This window comes from Strongylocentrotus purpuratus, unplaced genomic scaffold (assembly GCF_000002235.5).
Source record: "Strongylocentrotus purpuratus isolate Spur 01 unplaced genomic scaffold, Spur_5.0 spur5_scaffold_9, whole genome shotgun sequence".
NCBI classification, from domain to species: Eukaryota; Metazoa; Echinodermata; class Echinoidea; order Camarodonta; family Strongylocentrotidae; genus Strongylocentrotus; species Strongylocentrotus purpuratus.
Window position 1 is genome coordinate 29,930,374 of NW_022145615.1, and position 19,428 is coordinate 29,949,801.

Sequence of the window (19,428 nt, forward strand, 5' to 3'; positions counted from 1 at the left end):
ATGAAACGTCAAAGCTTCGCGTGAGAGGGGGGAGGGACTGAATTCAGACAAGGATTATGAGTCGAGAAAGGTACAACGAATCGTCTTCTTTCAAAGCTTCCGCGCTTCGCGCGGGAGGGGGGGAAATTCCCCCCTACCTGCCCCCATCCCCTAGACCTGAGCGCGCTTCGCGCGCTCTTTAAGTGATTCGCACGCTTCGCGTGCTCATTACCGTCCCCCCTAAAATGAAATCCTGGCTACGCGCTTGCAAAACACCCCTTATGTCCGCTTGACTAATAACATTTCACCTAACTTAGAAGAAGTGTATTTGTTCGTCCCACTCCTTGGCCAATCAAATTTTGGCTAGAAAACATATAGCCTAATTGACGGTGTTTTTGGTTGATAATAGGGATCCTCTTGTCATGAGCCTTGTATCTCACCTTTTGGTGCTTGTAATTATCATGAAGATTATTTTTGGAGATGTGGAGTAGACGGGCAGTAGCCCTAAGTCTACGTTCTAAGGGAAATTTATGAATTTTTTTCCACTTTGTCCACCCCCCCCCCCACCCCTACCTCCAAAAAATAAAATAAATGAAAATAAAACACCACTTTTCTCTTTGTTTTGGAGGATGGGATCGGGAGGGCGGTTGAGTTCATATATTTCAAAGAGGGCTCATTTATACACAGACAACTGTATACATTTGATAGAGTTTTTCACGTTGTTTCCTTGCGATATATTTTGCGATATAGTGTACGCGTGCGTGAAGCATATCAGCAAACGACTAAAACCAGCCTACTTTTGGACTATGGCCGTGACTTATCTAATCTCAACTTGGATCTAATTATTTTCTCAAATTGATCTGTACTGAGCTGAATTACGCCTATGTTCCATTAGACCACAGAAGGAGTAAGATTAAAATGGGGGAGGAACTACGATTCGACGGTCGCGTTGCTCTTGTTACAGGGGCCGGTGGAGGTAAGATATAACAAAATTAAAAGGCTGTACATATTCGTTGCCAGTCCCACTCGCAGTAAAATATGTATCGGTAGGACTTGAGCTCATCTGGCGCCTGGGCGCTTGGCTTCGACTGTTCCTGTTAAGGAACATAATATAATATCGTTGCATTTTACGGAACAATTAATGCAATTAGATAATTTGAGAGAAACCGTCAGGAACCAGCTTAGCCTAATAGTAATACGCTTGGTGGGAGAGAGAGAGGGAGAAATAGAAAAAAAGGGGGAGGGGCCCGGGGGACGCATCATGCATGGAGCGGCAGAAAACAAGTTTGGAGATATTTGCTCATAAATATACAAGGAACAATCTAAGAATATGTATTGCACTACTAGATGTAGACCCTATAGATAGTTTTAAGATAAATTCGTAGAGATCTAGACTGCAATTTTTTTGTTTGTTAATGTTATTATTATTATTTTCCTCCTCATCCTCGTCCTCGTCCTCATCCTGATCATCATTATCATTGTCATCATCATCATCATTGTTATTCTTTTTGGTTTTGAGTTTGCAAAGAAATTTGAGCACTTCTGTTAGTTTTAATGACCTCAAATACCGAGAACGAACACAATAATAGATGTGTCAAATCACTGGTTTCTCTGGAATGACTAAAGATTGCCAATTTGATTTTGAAATCGGTTTTCCGACTTCAAAAGGTTGAACTGATTGTAATGTACTTACATTTAGGCAGGGCTCTACACACTAACTGGACATACAGTATGGGCTATAAACAAGCAAATTCAATTCCCCAAATATAAAAACTATTTCTGTTTTTTCATCATTTGCTCCTCTTTCCTTTTATAATAACAGGTCTTGGAAAGGAGTATGCCCTCCTTCTTGCAGCAAGGGGAGCCTCGGTTGTGGGTAAGTTTTAACCCATTGCCTATGGAAACCGGTCAGCTCCTGTATTAAGTCAATGGGACTGAGAGAATTCAGTAGTCAACGGGTTAAGTTACCAAGGATAACTAAATTGACTATCAAAGATTGCATTTTAGGACTAAATATGAAGAGGTAGTTATTGGTCTGTCATGACATATTTTGGTTAAAATTTTCAGCCTCATTTCTCAATTTCTGTATACAATGTTTATGTGCTGTGTCAGATCAAAGAGCTTGAGTTGAAAGCGAGTGATAGTCATAGAATACTTAAAGACTTAAATGAGAAGAAAAAAAGATGTTGGTTCATTGTTTTGTGTTATTCTTGCTTTGCAGGTATTCAAATGTGTTTTTCATAGATTGAAAGAGTAGGAATCATTATTGCTGGAGATGAGTATGACAAAATGCCTTGCTGATTTCTCTGTCACACCACCTAAGTGACTCTATACTGAATCCAATTCCAAACCAACCTTGGGTTATTTGGAGTAATGGCATTGTTTGGGTGGTCTGATATCAGGCGCTTTATTCATAAACACAATAATCTATGCGATATAAAAATGATATTTGAAAGGTCAATTTTGAACAACAATTTTTTGTATATTTAACCTTTGACCAGTGAACGACCTTGGAGGAGACAGAGCAGGTCAAGGCAAGAGCTCGATGGCTGCCGATCAGGTCGTGAATGAAATCAGATCAAAAGGAGGAAATGCTGTAGCCAACTATGGTAATTTTTTAATTCTTTGGTATCTTCATTTTCATGAAAGTTATTAAACATGTCAGGTATGCAATTTTAAAGCATTTACTCTTTGATGCCATACAGATTTTTTGATAGATGCCATTTCAATTTCAATTTCAATTTCAAAATGGCTATTATGTCAGGCACTGCATATTTCAGACCAGGAATTTAAGGTGAATTAATAACACTACTGTAACACTACTGTGATATTGAACGGATAGTATTCTGTATATATGTTTATGTAAACCTAAAATATATCCTCAATTTCATTCCAAAGTTTTAAAAAAAAAAATCATCTGGTGGAGCAGAGAAGTAAGTTGCTCTGATTTACATTTTATAATATTCAATGACCATGGCATGCTGTAAGCATCACATACAAACATGTATTGCTATCATATGACTACCCTTCAACACTTCAATTTTTATGTTGAATAATTAATAGTATCTGTGTATTCCTTTTCTGTAGATTCTGTTGAAGATGGAGATAAGCTTGTGCAAACTGCCCTCGATAACTTTGGAAGGATTGGTAAATATATATCTCTTTTTGAACTAGACTTTGTCTCTTTGAGATAAAAGCTGTAGCTCTGTGGCTACTTGACTCTAAAGTTCAATCAGCTTGTACATGTAGATCATTGTTCTTATGTTTGACCTCATTGTAAATCAGTCTTGTGTACTGCCCTTGGGTGCCATCCCACTATCCGATTACAGTTAAAAGGAAAAAAGATTGATGTGTGATTGTGGAATATGAATATGTAACAATAGACAACCTTGGCAGCCCGCTGTCTGTCTTCTTGATCAACCAAAGCAGAAAAAAGGTTATAATGTTCATAGCGACCTCCTAACAATTTATTAAACACAGGTCATTAAAGTATATAGCAAAAAGATTCTTGGATTCTGTTCTTGACATAAATATGCTCATACAAGTACATTTATAATTGAACAGCCAACGTTATTAATTTTCTGATGTTTTTTTTTTTTTGGGGGGGGGGGGGGAACATATGAGCTCTTCAGATTTACATAACTGATACTCTATTATAGATAATATGTAATTGTATTTGTTTTTTATAATCTAAATTGTTTGTGCAGGGTTTTGTGTAAGTATTTAAGACCAAGAATTTCAAGTTTTTGACCCATCTTTTCCCTTGTCCGATTTTGCTATACAGATATCGTTATCAACAATGCAGGCATTCTCAGGGACCGGTCTTTTGCCAGGATCAGTGATATGGACTGGGGTAACTATCACATATTAAAGCCTTTAGCATCATAATTGCTTTCCTTCATTCCAAATAGCCCAAACTAACCCCTACACTGTGTCTGCTTTAGCAACAAAAGTGGTTTTCACAGTGTTTTCTCCCATGATGTATCTTTTCATACAAATAAAAAGTTGTAGAATTTAACTTCTATGAATTATGCAAGCTCCACAAAGGTTCTAAAAAATTTTTAAAGAATATTTGTCTACTGATAGAGTGAGATGTAAAGCAATGTAGGCTAGAATGCCATTATCATGAAAGAGGGAACCGCTCCACGAAACACATCGGTGTGTTTTTCCCCACCATAGACTTTTTCCAGAGATTGTGTGTACCCTGAATTAGTGGTTAAGTTTAGTACACAAAAGGAATATTGCATGTAATTATCTAAGCAACTGTGACATAATAATTCATAACCAAACTGAAAATGAGAAAAAGAAAACTTTAAAAGGACCACAAGGTTCTTGTCAAGTCAGTCCTCTCTCGTTGTGCGGTATTTATGTGTCATTAAGTTAAATTGAATTATACATAATATATAGAAAATGTATATGGCAGGGAAATTATTAAGTAGTAAAACATGAAAATGTGGCAGAAAGGGGAAGAGTAGATAAAAATACCAAATAAAAAAGATAAAAGGGAGCTTCAAACAACTGAGGTATATTTCTTAATATTGATGTGATTGTCTATCTCAGATCTGGTCCACAGGGTCCATCTGCGAGGTTCATTCATGGTTACCCGAGCAGCGTGGCCGCACATGAAGAAACAGAAGTTTGGCCGCATCATCATGACATCATCGGCAGCTGGTCTCTATGGAAACTTTGGGCAGACAAACTACAGCGCAGGTTAGATTCTCCATCGACTGCTCAAAATATGTTTATGAACATTATTTACTACATATATAGTGATGGCACGTTTCAAACATTCATAACTTTGTTATTGTTGTCAGATCTTATTCAAACTTTCACAAGTCTGTTTCTATGATATTATTTTGCTTTCTTTTCAAGTAGTTTTCTATTTAGGTTGTATTTCCCTTAAACTCTTTGACTCCTGAATTTTCTTATTCCTGTAATTTTAAATACAGGGGCAACTGGTTCCCATAGGATATGGCTTAATTGAGAGGTGAATGAAATGGATGGGAGGCTGAAGTCAGAGAACATTTTGGCAATTGAGAGCCAGAAGGGTGCCTCAAGATAATGTCCATCTGGCTCTCAGCAAAAAAGGATATGCTATAGTGTGACCAATGAGAAAGAAAAGGGATTAAACTAAGAAGCTTCATCCGGCAACATTCACTTAACTTACCCGATTCTTGAAATGAATCTAGAGTGAATTATGTATTGCTTGCTGTCAGTTTTACAATACTTTGCAGAATATAATTGTAATATCTCTTTCCCTCATTCTGCTCATCTCCAATATCTGGCTCGTGTTTTTTTTACTCTTTGCAGAGATGAAAATTTTGATTCAATTGTATCTTTATTAAAATGTAAATTTTGTTATGTTATTTACAATTTTTTCCCCACTTTAATTCTCTTTTATACAGCCAAGCTTGGGTTGGTTGGAATGAGTAACACACTATCAAGAGAGGGCATCAAATATAACATCCTCTGCAACACTATAGCCCCCATGGCGGCTTCTAGACTCACTGAAGACATCATGCCACCAGGTATTGTACCATGTCTGTTTGTCTATTTGTCTATTTGTCTCCTTGTCTTTCTATTTGTCTATGTATGATGGTGTACTGGGGTAAGATAATTTACTCATGTTTTACTGTACCATGTCTGTTTGTGTCTTTGTCTATCTGTTTGTCTGTGTATGATGGTATGGGGCACGGTGCCATGCTCCTGTGTTATTGTACCATGTCTCTTTGTCTCTTTGTTTGTCTATTTGTCTGTGAATGGGGGTATAGAGAAAGCACTGTATGCCCTCATGTTACATGTCTAGAGTCTACATGTCTTTTTGTCTCTTAAAATGTATGTCTGTTTGTCTGGCTGTAATGGCATGGAACAATTTTTTCCTTCAAACTCACCTACTCATACTTTCCTGGGATAGCAAGTATTTGATTCCCAATGAAAGGATATTTGTATGTTTTGTTGACAGTGGGCTTTTCTTTCATAGGTACCTGTACATAAAGTTATAAACTGTATCTATGTTTCTTAATATATTAAACGTGTTTTTGTGTTTTAGATATATTTGAGAAGTTGAAGCCTGACTACGTTGCTCCTATGGTAGCCTATCTTAGTCATGAAGAATGCCAGTCTACAGGAGGTATCTACGAATGTGGAGCAGGATGGGCGGCCAAACGTAAGAGAAAAAAGGGGTACCCCTATTAAAAAAATGTATAAATACATCTAAGAATCTTTTTTAAATTTTCATTGAGGGACAGATTTGCAATTTTTCTTTTCAGGACATAATAGAATCTACCATTTAGAATTCATGAAAGTTTCTCGTCATTTACATGGTTACCATCAACAATTCACAAAGGTTACATACCGGTATAGGGTTGAAGAAAGAGAGAAGTTGAAGTAGTGGAATTAAGTTATGAAGGTACTATTCAACATTTCCCAGATGCAGTCCTGTGTATTACATACGAAAGCCATATGAAAGACATGCCAAAGGTTTTACTGAAAGCTTGTCATGCAGTGGATTACAGCTAGTGAGAATAGTGATTTCTTCATTCAAAATTCTCTGTATTTTTGTTTTGTGTATTACAGTGCGATGGCAGAGAACAGCTGGAGTAAATTGCCTGAAGCCAGACCAACCGTATACGGCTGAACAGAGTAAGTTCATTTTCAGTAAAAGTCTTTACTCACACAAACATATCCAAGAAATAGAATCATCATTATTAAAATTTGATTAAAATCTATGACCTTAACATCATTATTCTTTCAAGCAATGATTTTAAATGTATTTGGACTTCGTCTTTTTTTATTGATAAGTTTAACTTCACAGACAGAACTCTACATTTAGGTTCACTCTAGCAGTGTAATTACAGTACTGCATTTGAGTTAGAGTAGATGCATATCCCAAGTTCAATCATTTATGGAAGTTGTTTTCCAATTTAGCATCGTGTATGCAGTTTAGATTTCAGTCTTAGATGCAGTTTCAGATGGAAAACAAGAAGGTGTGCTTATAGAGATCTTGAAGGGAGAGTTTTGGAACCAAATGTAGACATGTATTAGGAGAAGATGTGTGGTTTAAGTATTCTTCTTGGCTATGCATGGAATATCCCTCAAAGTTCTAACTCTGCATCAGCATGCTATTTGTGAATGATTTTGACTGACTCTCGCTTTCCCTCTCCCTCTCTCTCTCTCTCTACATATTTACCTTCCTACCTACCGTACCTAGTTCGTGACAACTGGGATAAGATCTGTGATTTTGAAGGGAAAGTCAGTTATCCAGCCAGCACACAAGGTAAGATCAAGTTAATCCACTGACTTGTGGAGTAAATGAAATATATTTTTGACCTGTGGTTACCGGTATACCCATCAAAAAAGGTATTTTGTCAAAACAGTTGGGTGTCACATTTTGCTTCAATCAATATGAAAGATGGTATTTCCTTGCTCATTTTTCAAGTTTGTGAAAGATGACTCAGTCATCATTTAAGAAATTTGGAGAAAAAAATTACATTACAGTGCAGAAAACACACTTTTTGATAATCATTTGAAGGTAAGGGGTTCTGAATTAAACTCACGCTCAAAATGACTATCTACATATTGAAATGTTTATTTGTCATTACAAATTTTCAAAAAGATATTCCTTGGTGATTCCTTCTTTTCCAGATTCCATGATGTTCATGTTGGAAAGTATAAATGAAGGCTCATCTGAAGCTGATTCTTCTCCTAGTTCTAAGGGTGATACCGGTGGGGACGGTGATGATGGAGGATTTAATCCGGTTGGTATCTAATTTTATAATGAGGTTACTTGGAAGTACTGTGATAATATTTTTACCGCACTTGTGATATGAAGGAGTGTGAGAGAATCTTGCACTGACAAGAAAGCTTGGTAGTATGAGGAGTACTGAGGAAGAAGAAGAAACAAGTTTATTTGGTGGATAGTTTGATGGAAAAAAAATAGCTAGAGGAAAGACGGAAAAAATGGCATGAGGCTGGAACGAATGGAGAATACCTGAGAGAAAGATGTTGAACAGCGTAGTTGCTGAAGTAAAAAGATACATGATAAATATGATGCTTGTAGCTAGATGTAGATAGATAGATAGATTGATAAAAAGAGAGAGAGAGACACACACACACACACACACACACCTACATAGCATCAGTCAATTTATCATGCATGTCGGCTGATGTCCTTTGTTAAAAGTCTTTGGTTATTTGTAATATTGTTAACATTGTAGATTGAATGTTTGTCAACTTAGCAAGTTGTTGTATGTGATAGATTGCCTAGGAATAAAGGCTTTGATATATGCAGTATCACTCATTAAATTCATTTTGTAACAAATATGGTTACTTGCAACTTAAAAAAGTAATGGCCATTTTATGATTCTCATTCCATTACTACCATGACAGTCCAAGGCCATCGGGGTTGAGATGGGAGCCAAGGATTTTCAATACACTTCTAGAGAAGCGATTCTTTATGCTCTTGGAGGTAAGTTTATGTTGTGATTTAAACCCATTAACTGATAACTTTTTTTTTCTCTCTTTCTCTCTCTCTCTCTCTCTCCCTCCCCCTCTCTCTCTCTCTCTCCCCTCCCCCTCCCCTCTCTCTCTCTCTCTCTCTCTCTCTCTCTCTCTCTCTCTCTCTCTCTCTCTCTCTCTCTCCCTCTCTCTCTCTCCCTCTACCTCTCCCTCTCTCTTCTGTTCTCGTCTCTTTCACTCTCATCAATTTATCTGTTATATTTAAATATTTTAATGCTCCATTAGGTGAATACGTAAATTACAAAGCCATCATTATGGTTCTATTTTTTCTTTGTTCTTCCAGTTGGTGTATCGACCACCCAGCCAGACCATCTCAAGTTCCTATTTGAGCTGAATGAAGATTTCTGTGTCCTGCCTACGTTTGGAGTAATCCCATCATTCGCTGCACTACAAAACCTTACCTCTGTCCCAGGATTAGAATCAATTGATGTTACAAGGGTAAATGGTCATTATTCATGATATATCGCTTCCCAATCGTAAAGCTAGTCTTAAAGCCCCACTGCATTACTTGTAGCTACTTGCGCCCTCTATATAGCAAACAGTGCCTAATCGGTGCCTGTTGGTCCCCCATGATCCTCTTTTTCTCATGTTTATTGCGAGCTGATTTGACGAGATAACCACCTGCTAGTGACCTTGCAGGGAGGTCTAATCCCCTTGGCCAAACTCGTACAGACAGGCATTAAAGGGCCTCAAGTTGATACTGTAACATTATGTTTTGTGAAAAAAAGACAATACGAAAGTAAGGCAAGTTAAGATAAGTAATAATTTGATAAGGCATGTAAGAGAATCAGTCCTTAGATGAAAAGAAAATAAGCCATGAGGAACCAGCAAGAACTTGTTCCTGAATGGCTGGTCTGTATTTTAGAACAGCATTTTGCGTTTAAAGAAGAAAGATTGGACTGATGCTCCAAAACCCCTAGGCAAACCTCTACATCAGGGAGCTACTTCATCTTATCGGTGATCCAACCTCTGCTCTTTCGACAATCGCTCCGATCAGGCTTTATTATGTTTGTTTGTTTGTTTGAGGATATTCATTACCAGAGTGCCTTTAGCGCATCGGCTTTGTTTCGAACCCTGAAACTCCCGGTTACGAGACCACTGAGAGACCACTGCACTACCACTGAGCCATCGCGCCTCTGAAGGTATAGAGTACCGAAGCTGTGACGTCATAAAAATCTATTTTTTGAATTTTTGAATTTTTTCTTCATTTTCCAAAAGAGCATCAAAAATAATGTCCAAATGTCAAAAACCAATTGAATATGTGAAGTTTTGGCTGAGAAATGACCATCTGAATGAATATATTTCCTTTAGGAACTCAGTGTATTATGCTCTGGCTCCAAATTGTTAGGAGCCAGAGCATATAACACTTAGTCACACTTCACCACTCTATAGGGTTAGTCTTGGGTTTAGGTATGGCTTTTGGACCAGGGTTGAAGTTAGGAATTTGTTCAGTATAGAAAAATCAACCATGGGGCAATCATTACAGGAGCATGTGTAGGACAACTTCCTCATCTCCTTTTAAATTCTTCCATACTCTTCATAGATCCTCCACGGTGAACAATATCTGGAACTCAAGAAGCCTCTGGACACATCAGCGAAGCTCACCAACAAACCGATGGTTGTGGACATCGTGGACAAGAAATCTGGAGCCGTTATCATCATTAATGGTATGTATTTGAGCGGCATTAGTTCTGACTTGTATGTACAACAAACAGAAAACTTGATGGGCTGTTAAGATGACCTTTTTTGTGGCATGAATCTGTCATGAATTGCATAAACTTTAGCATGCGTAAGGAAGTTTTATTTTGTTCATGACATGAAACTTTCATGAGTGCTAGAAGGCTACTGGCTAAAAAGCTGATTTACAGTCATCATCTGAAAATGAATCAAGCATGTGTTTTTCTGTTTGATAACAGGTATAATACATGTGGTTGTACACCACTCTTCTTTTTTTTAGCGAACTCCTACGATGAAAACAATGAACTGGTCATTGTCAATCAGAATGTGGTATTCCTCGTTGGAGCAGGAGGTTTCGGAGGCAAGCGATCATCTCCCCACCTCAAGGTATATCAAGTTTTTCATGCTTCATATCGAACTCTTGGTATCTGAAAATACGAAATTGCAATTGTTTCTGCACATGTTATAATCATAAACTTAGGGGATCAACTTTGTGATGTGAGACCCACCCTGTGTTATGTATGAGGATACATATTTCCATTTGATAACTAAATGTGTGTTATCGTTCTGAGCAGGATATAAGAATGTAATGAGGATGTGAAGTTATTCTTACAGTATTAAAGGCATAGTGTTCTGAAAATCGTTTGGCCAATATAAAATTTGGTTTCGATTTTCAATCATAAATATCTTGATAATCAGACAGGCGATCGGCTTGTAAAAGTTATGGGGTTCCTGACTGACCTAAGGTTTATAATTATCATTGCAGCATGAGCTAAATCCAGGATTTTGTTTTTAGAATCTGAGACAAAATTACTGGATCCCTTTAATCAAAGGGACTATTCCTGTTTGTGTGTTTATTTGGTCTTTTTGCTTGTGAGAGGTTTGTCTCTTTATTCATATTTCCTGTCTCATCTATTGCAATGGTTCCGAGCGGTTTGAAATGAAGGCAACCGTAATGTAATCTAATGTTGAATTTCAGTTGCAAATCTGATCTTTTTCGTACCATATGACAGGAAACAGCGAAAGCACCATCCCGCGCACCTGATGCCTCTCTGCAGGAGAAGACGTCTCTAGATCAGGCTGCGCTCTACAGGCTCAGTGGAGACTACAATCCTCTTCACATTGATCCGTCCTTTGCTGCCATGGGAGGTGAGTCGGTCGGCCTGTCCTCATCAGCTCAAGTTTTTCAATTAACCCGCTATTTTCAGACTGGGATATTATCCCAAAGCCCGAAATTGCGTCCTCACCAGACCGATACGCTCATAACAAACTAGCTCGGTCGGGCGCAAATCAGCTGCTATTTCCACAATAGCAGGATATTTTGGAAACAAGGCCAATATTTCTTGGGATATTTTCTTGACAAAATATCCCACTAATTGCAACTGCGGGCTGATGGAGACGCAAATTAAGTGGCTAATTTGCGATCGGGATAGTTAAAATAGCGGGTTATTTGGCAAACTTGAGCTGATGAGGACAGGCCTCGTGTGCTAGGCTTGTAGTCATAAAAGTAGACTAACTTTAGACCCAGGATAAAGATGGTGGATATAGTTAAATAGTTTGACGACCAAGTCAATATCCTCATCCTGTATCAAAGCTTCCTTTGGCAAGACATTAAATCTACATTAACCACTCTCGAGCCAGTTAGTATATGTGCTCAATATTGATATTCTTGCTTCAGGTCCCCTGCAATACCCACTAATATATAATTATTTGCGGCCATTGGAGCCCAGTCTTCGCAAGGCCAATTGCCTCTGCTGGCTCCTCCATATTTTTTGTATTGTTTAAATTGTTTCATATATGTATAATATTTTGTTTGATGCATTTTTTTAACGAGAATTGAAAGTAAAATGAATGAATGAATGTATGTGATTTAACAAAGAAAGATGAAAGAAGTAATACATCATTCAGAAATGTTCTATCTCTGACTAGTCTACTAGAATGTCGATTCTAATTATCTGTTCTGATTATCTTTAGGATTTGCCCAGCCAATTCTTCATGGACTCTGTTCCTTTGGCTTTGCCTCTAGACATGTTTTGAAGCAGTACGCCAACAACGATGTCTCCAAGTTCAAAGCTATCAAGGTAAGAACCTGCCTGGAATGTTCAAAGAATTTTCATTTTTTATGGTTTCTTGGAGGTGAATAGAGAATGTTGTTTAGAGATAGAGCACAGATAATGCTGAATAAGTGTAGGTATTTTTACAAACCTAATTTTTAAACAAAAAATGATACCCACCTATATTTGTTGGATGCATTTTGTCAAATCTGTCTATATGAACTTTTAATACTTAATGTAATCAGTATTTCTACCTGGTCAGATTATCCAAGACTGATTTTTTGTTGTTGAGAGCAATACGATCAACTTCTATCAATATTCTCCTTATTCTTCCTTCCTTTTTTGTTCATTCTTTCTTTCTTTTTCTTCTTCTTCTTCTTCTTCTTCTTCTTCTTCTTCTTCTTCTTCTTCTTCTTCTTCATCTATTTCTTCTTCTTCTTCTTCTCTTCCCCTCCTTCCTCTTCTCCCTCCTCACCCTCTTCCTCCTTCTCCCTCCTCCTCATCATCCACTTCCTCCTCCCCCTCCTCATTCTCTTCCCCCTCCTCATCCTCCCCCTCCTCCCCCTCCTCGTTCTTCCTTCTCCTCCTCCTCATTCTTGTCTTCCCCTCTTCCTCTTCCCCCCTCCTCCTCCCCTCCCCTTCCTCAACCCCCTCTCCATCTTCCTCCTACTCCTCTTCCTCCTACTCCTCATCCTCCCCACCCTCCTCTTCTTCCCCCTCCTCTTCCTCCTTGTCCATCCTAACAGGTGCGTTTCTCCAAGCCTGTTCTCCCTGGTCAGACCATACAGACTGACATGTGGCAGGAAGGTACCAGAATCCATTTCCAGAGTAAGGTAGGTCACCTCAAAACAATTTCTCTTGTACTTTTTTTTAAATGTTAAATGCTAATTCATACGATCATTCTGACTAAAGGCTCGTTCAGATATGATGCAGTTTTTTATATTTATGACGACGTAAAATGTGATACGCCTCACATTTCTGTACCTTATGACACAGAGCTCAATGAATACGCGCAGTTCCCCTTCCCCGCCCCCATGTCATGTGAGGACACAATTAACTTGAAGGTGTCCCCAGCTTGTTATTGCAATGACTGCCTGTTCGTCTTGTAGTTGAAAACCTCAAGCAGTTGTTTCAACGATTTGTGAACCCATATTGTCAGTCTGTCAATGTGTAAACTGAAAGATTTTATTTAAAAACTTGAAGTTAAAACAACAACAGTGCAATGCATGTTGTCTTTCATCGTGGATACTTTTAGATATAATCTAACAATAATAGATTATGCTTTTATAACACATAATATAGGATTGTCTTTTTTTAAATGATAGACATACTTCAGGTTTTCAGCTTGCCCTCCTGAAAGCAAACTCCTAAAAGACAAACTTAGTCAGTGCAAACTCCATAAAAGTAATGTTTTTGTGATTAGTTTAAGTTCAAGTACAAGTTCATTTATTTGTACTCGTCAATAAAAATACAGAATATATACAATAGTCACATTCACAAATACAGAATAAACATACATAAATATCATACATCCAAACAAAAATGTATCATAATGAGAGTGAAGGGATGAGCTAAAAAGAAATATAGTCCTTATGCAAGAGTCCATCCCTCATATGTAATATTAATAATATTTGACTTAAATGTTGTTTGCTCTGATGAGTGCAAGTGGAACAGCTGGTATGTCTCTCTTCAATGCGTTTCTTTGACTTAGCTGTTCCAATCATCTGCTTAAATCAGATAAATGGCGCAGTACAAGTGCTGTGGATCATCATTATCATCATCATCTGTTAGTTAACTCAAATGTCCATTTGTTGTATGTACCAGGTTGTTGAGACTGGAGCTGTGTGTATATCTGGAGCTTACGTTGATCTGCATGGAGTAGCAGAGCAGAAGAACGCTGCTCCAAGTCAGGTAAGATTGAGAAAGGAAGACGGATGATCATTGATCGATTGATTTGTTTTAACATAATATGATGTGATAAAATGACTTTGGAAGGAACACCCTACTCAGTACTCATCTACGCCTTTACAACACAGTTGTTCTACCGAGGGGCCTAACCTGAAGACAATTCTGTTTTTGAAAGAATGCAGTATGTGAATGTAATTATAAACACATTTTGTATTATCCTGTAGTCAATTTGAATTTCTTCCTAACTTTCTAATAGTTTTACCAGATAGATGGTGCAATGTAAGTGCATTATATTAGGATTATTATTATTAAGTAAATCCAAAGTGGTATGTCATTTCTAATTCCCTTTGCAGCCATCATCATCTGGTCTCAAGTCTGAGGCGATCTTCTCTGCTGCCAGTGGGATGGTCAGCGGCGCTCCTGTTCTTGTTAAGAAGGTCAATGGTGTCATCCAGTACAACATCACATCTGATGGAAAGGTGGCAGGAGTATGGAGTAAGTCATTTTATGGTGCAGTGCATCAACGTATAGATGTCAGTCTACACGGCTAATCTAAATTGTATGCATGCTATAACTCTTAGCTCACTCTCTCTTTCTACCTTTTCTTCTCTGGTCTACCCAGCTCCTCTGCCTACCTTTGGTCCTCCTCTACTCTCTCACTCTGTCAGCATCCTTGTCGTATAAAATTGATTTCGTGTAACCTACCCACTTAAGCTGTTGTGACTTTAGTTTCCATTATAAATGTCCGATATTGCTGTAATTGTCTATGACAATGATTTTTGTTTATGTGTGAATTGATTTGTAAAACTAATACCAGTGAAAAACAAATTCAAAATTATCTTCATCAACTCTGTCAAGAACATTGTTGAACAAAACATGTAGGATTGTCATATTTCTAACATTTCACACCGAATTGAACAAACACAAATATCACTGGTGGATTGCAATAAGTGATATATCGATGTAGGCTAAAGCCAACAGTCACTTGTATAGCAAAAATTGAGAAATATGATTGATAGACGTGCCAAAAGTAAGTTTTTCAGGGCCCCGTCTTACAAAGAGTTACGATTGATCCAAATCAATCTTAAGTCCTCCAATCAATCGCAAGTTTGCAGTCTCCTATCTCTTATGTACATAGTTGCGATTGATATCAATTGCAAATACTGTTGCGATTGATATCAACTGTTTGTAAGACGGGGCCCAGGTCTCCTTTTGGCTGCTAGGAGTGCTATACAAGAATGGATTGTGAGAAGGTGTCTTGTTTGCTTGTTTCCAGCTATTGATCTGAAGGGTCAGGGTGCAGTCTATGTAGGAGAGCCCAAGTCTGGCAAGGCCGATGTTACCGTCACCATATCGGATGAGGACTTTGTTGCGTTGGCTTCTGGATCTCTGAAGCCACAGACGGTATGTTGATAAAACATTGATAAACTGTACTCTCTTCTATTCTTGTTTCTTATACTTCCCATTGCCTATAGCTCTCTGATTCCCAACACTTGGGGCACTAAATATATTATTTATTTATTTATTTATTTTTTTTTTTTTTAATTTATTTATTTATTTATTTATTATTTATTTATTTATTTATTTATTTATTTATTTTATTTTTTATTTTTTTTTATTATTTATTTATTTATTTATTTATTTATTTATTTTTTTATTTTTATTTTTTTTTGGGGGGGGGGGGGGGGGATGCAAATCCTCCAATTGATGGGGCAGGTACATCTGGGGGGGGGGGAGGGGTGTTTCACAAAGATCCTTAGTCGAACTTAACATTAAGTTGGACTTAAAATTACGGAGAGCCATTTGTAGCCTTAAAATAAAATATATTCAAGAGCAAAAATCCAAGTAATTTAGAGTTTTCATAAATTCCACACCAAGAACATGAAATCTCCTTGATAATAGAAAATATGAATTATTTGAATCAACTTTTTATGCCTTTTGAAATAACTTTTCTAAAATATTTTCAAAGATGCTAATGGCTTTCCATAATTGTTAAGTCCAACTTAGGATTTTGTGAAACATCCCCAGGTGTAATTTCCCAGGTACCGGTATGCCTTTGATAATGATCACCATTGACAATATATTGATAAACAGATTCATCATAGCAAAAAGAAAGTCTTTCAAATGATGCATGGTTAATATTCAAAACTTGCCATAAAGCCATAATTGTTGATAATGACCTTTTCAACACTATAAACTGAGAGGCCAAAATGGATAAAAGGATTAATAATAGTTGTTTGTTACAGACACATTACCAATACTAAGAGTGCAACAATCACTGATTTTGTCATTTTCAATTTCAATAAATTGTGTATGTTTTTATAAGTACAACATGTATCAGTCTGTACTTGATATGCTTAAAGAAAAAAAATATAAAGAAAGATTTTGTTGTTTTTGTTGTTGATTATTGTACTTTTTATCCTCATGATTTGTCATTTTCATTTTATAATTTGTCTTTTTGTTCCCTTCATGGTCACTTCCCAATCCTTCTCTCTTTCTTTCAAACTTGTCTTATTTTGCTCTTCCTTCTTTCCTCCCCCGACCAATCATACAGGCGTTCTTGTCGGGCAAGATCAAGGTCAAAGGTCAGATCATGCTTCTCCAGAAGGTGCTTCCGATGTTTGAGAGCTTCATGAAGGGCAAGCTCTAAAGCCTCCTCCACATATGGCATGGTTATTCGCTGGGGGTAAAATATGCTTAACCCTTTTAGGACTGGAATTATTTCTCAGCTAAATTGATCACATATTGCCCTTCAAATTGGCAACAATTATATTTTTCTTTTATTGCTACATTGTTTTAATAAGATGCAATGTCTCTAAAGGAATGATGTTGAAAAGTTGAAAATTGCCAATTTGGTCAAAATACAATGATTTGGAATTTCACAATGTGTTGCCAAACTAAGGATTTTAAAGATTATTTTCCTTTTATAATTCCTGAAATCAAATGCAAGATAGTCATAACATTAAAAAATGGGTTGCAGTATGTTCGAAATTCTTGCCCTTTCTACTCGTGCATCTGGCATATTTTTAGGGCTATGAATCAGAAGTTATTGAGCCAAACTGTGGAATGATTTTTGCGAAAGGGTTAGTGACCTTTACATTTCTAAATTTGATATCAATCGGATAATTGAGTATGCATAGGAGGAGCTTTGTTGCTCGCAGCTACTTCTTACTCATCCCACTTGCCGTTCACTTATGCAACAAACAAAACAAAACACCTCCTATGTGAATGAGTGTTAAGGAAATCCTTGGTTGTTGTTATCATCATTCCTGATCACAAAGGGTGCATGGACCAGATATATGTAGCCTATTTCACACTTGAGTTGGAAGCCTTCTTATAAGGAAAAAAGGATTAATAAAAAAATAAACCACTACCTCTAAATAAACTAACATAGGCACGGTGCACTCCACATATCTGTAATGTATAGCACACAGATAAATTAGTATGCCTAGGGAACTTCTCTTTTATTCCACTTGTGCCATTCATTCAGGCTTTAAATGATTACATTTTGCCCTTTTTTTTGGGGGGGGGGGGCGGTTTATTGCATCATGTGTGAAAAGGCCTATGTGAGCTCTATTTTTCTATGATTTTATTGAATATAACTATAAGTGTGGTGGATAAAGGAATTCATTGTGATTTAGAGCATGAACATTGGACTTGAAATTGCCTTTAAACTTCATAATTACTCAGCACAATATTGTTATCACAAGATAAGGAATCTGAAAATAATCATGGCATTATGTAAAAAGGGATAATATGATTTAACTTGTAGTAATGCAGTTAGTGAGTTTTCATTTCAAGTGTACCTTATTTTACATACTTTGCTTTCATTTATCAGCTTGATTTTGATACCAAGACTTTGGTAAATACATTGTCAATGCATCATTAAATTGTATTCATGAAGAGTGTTATTCACATAGTGTGAATAAATTTAATGGCATGAGACATTGCTAGAGTAAGCTGCGACAGCTCCATGTGAAGAATGAAATTTTTATGAAATAATTTCTGATAAAGACATGTTGTACTGTGCTACATGTGCTAAGAAGAAAGAAAAATTTGTAAAGATTTTAAAGCTATCTTGCAACAGAAACTTGTAGAATCAGTGAACTGCAAATTTTGTGTAATTTGCCAGTCATATTGTCGTAAAGATGACCTTGGGGGGGGGGGGGGGGGGGGGGGGTTAAAGTCTGCAAAGTACTGCAATTTACACTTTGCATTAAAGACATGGATTTTAATAGGGTCCTGATGCAAACAACAAAATCATCTGTTCAGAGCCATAAGGGCATTAACTTTGTGTTGAATTACATCAGCTAACACCCTTCTGGTTCCAAACAGACAAACTATTCCATCTGAATATTTGAACTTTAATGAATAATTCTTGTTACGGTATGATGTTATATATTGTCATATACGTTGATAAAAATATGTATTTGTTAAACAGATAAAATTTATCCCTTGTAATTGTTATATGTAATGTGTACCATACTATAAATCTGGCACTGTATTTTAAGAATGATTAAGCATACCAGTACTCTTATGCAATGGTGTTCATGGTCTTCCAAAACCATTCACACTAAAGTGTGAAAGTACAGGGTGTCAACAAAAAATAAACAAGATTTTGATGGGCAATATCTTAACAAATTTTTAATTATCCTCACTGAAATTTGATGGACAGCGTCAAAATAGTATCCCCTAATTTCTGTGTGAATTTAACAAGGATTTAACCTAACACTGCAAAGTTATGGTTGTTTTGTATCGGACATGCCGGCCTATTCTGCATTTCAAGACAAACTTTTCCATTGAAATTTTTCCAACTGGTAATTTCTTGGTGAAATCACCACCGACACAATGAAAATTGAGACACACTGTATTTTAAAAGTTCCAGAAAAGAATCTTCAGGCCCCCTCTAGACCGATGCCAGGTATTGATAAATTATCATATTTTGTAATGACTTGCCATAAATTGGTTGCAGACGTATTAATCGCTTGACATTTGAGAGAAATTTACGGAGGAGTTTGGAGGATGTTCGATCCATTTGGGACGTTGATGAAAACTTCCTGTTGTGTCTCATGAACTATTATTAATGACTTCTCCTTGATAATAATATGCGGTATGGCCAATCACTGGAACCAGGTGGTCCCTGTATCAAGCCTATGGGAAGGAAATAATTTGGTAGCCAATGGGTTAATGTGGCTCTTGTCTGTTTCTACTGTTATATGGTTTGTATAGATTTTTTTATTGATATATTATGAATTAATAATGAAATAAACTGTGAATGATACCAATGAAAGCA

The 19,428-nt window shown here is 37.0% G+C and overlaps 1 protein-coding gene across 1 annotated transcript; it reads left to right on the top strand.

The window, feature by feature from the left end:
* The first annotated feature begins 699 nt into the window (after positions 1-699).
* LOC581580 (peroxisomal multifunctional enzyme type 2) lies at positions 700-17,339 on the top strand. Its single transcript, XM_781569.5, has 22 exons — positions 700-955; positions 1,802-1,855; positions 2,481-2,588; positions 3,067-3,126; positions 3,764-3,832; positions 4,540-4,689; positions 5,385-5,507; positions 6,029-6,145; positions 6,556-6,621; positions 7,190-7,255; positions 7,624-7,736; positions 8,368-8,446; positions 8,780-8,934; positions 10,040-10,163; positions 10,454-10,560; positions 11,187-11,322; positions 12,148-12,254; positions 12,974-13,060; positions 14,052-14,138; positions 14,489-14,630; positions 15,412-15,539; positions 16,690-17,339. The coding sequence occupies exons 1-22, from the start codon at positions 898-900 to the stop codon at positions 16,783-16,785; spliced, it is 2,232 nt and encodes a 743-aa protein (XP_786662.3). The 5' UTR covers positions 700-897; the 3' UTR covers positions 16,786-17,339.
* The last annotated feature ends 2,089 nt before the right edge of the window (positions 17,340-19,428 follow it).

Coding starts and splice junctions, on each gene's coding strand:
- LOC581580 (XM_781569.5), top strand. CDS start 898: ATGGGGGAGGAACTACGATTCGACGGTCGCGTTGCTCTTGTTACAGGG. Junction 13,061..14,051: donor GAATCCATTTCCAGAGTAAG/GTAGGTCACCTC, acceptor TGTATGTACCAG/GTTGTTGAGACTGGAGCTGT. Junction 15,540..16,689: donor GATCTCTGAAGCCACAGACG/GTATGTTGATAA, acceptor CCAATCATACAG/GCGTTCTTGTCGGGCAAGAT.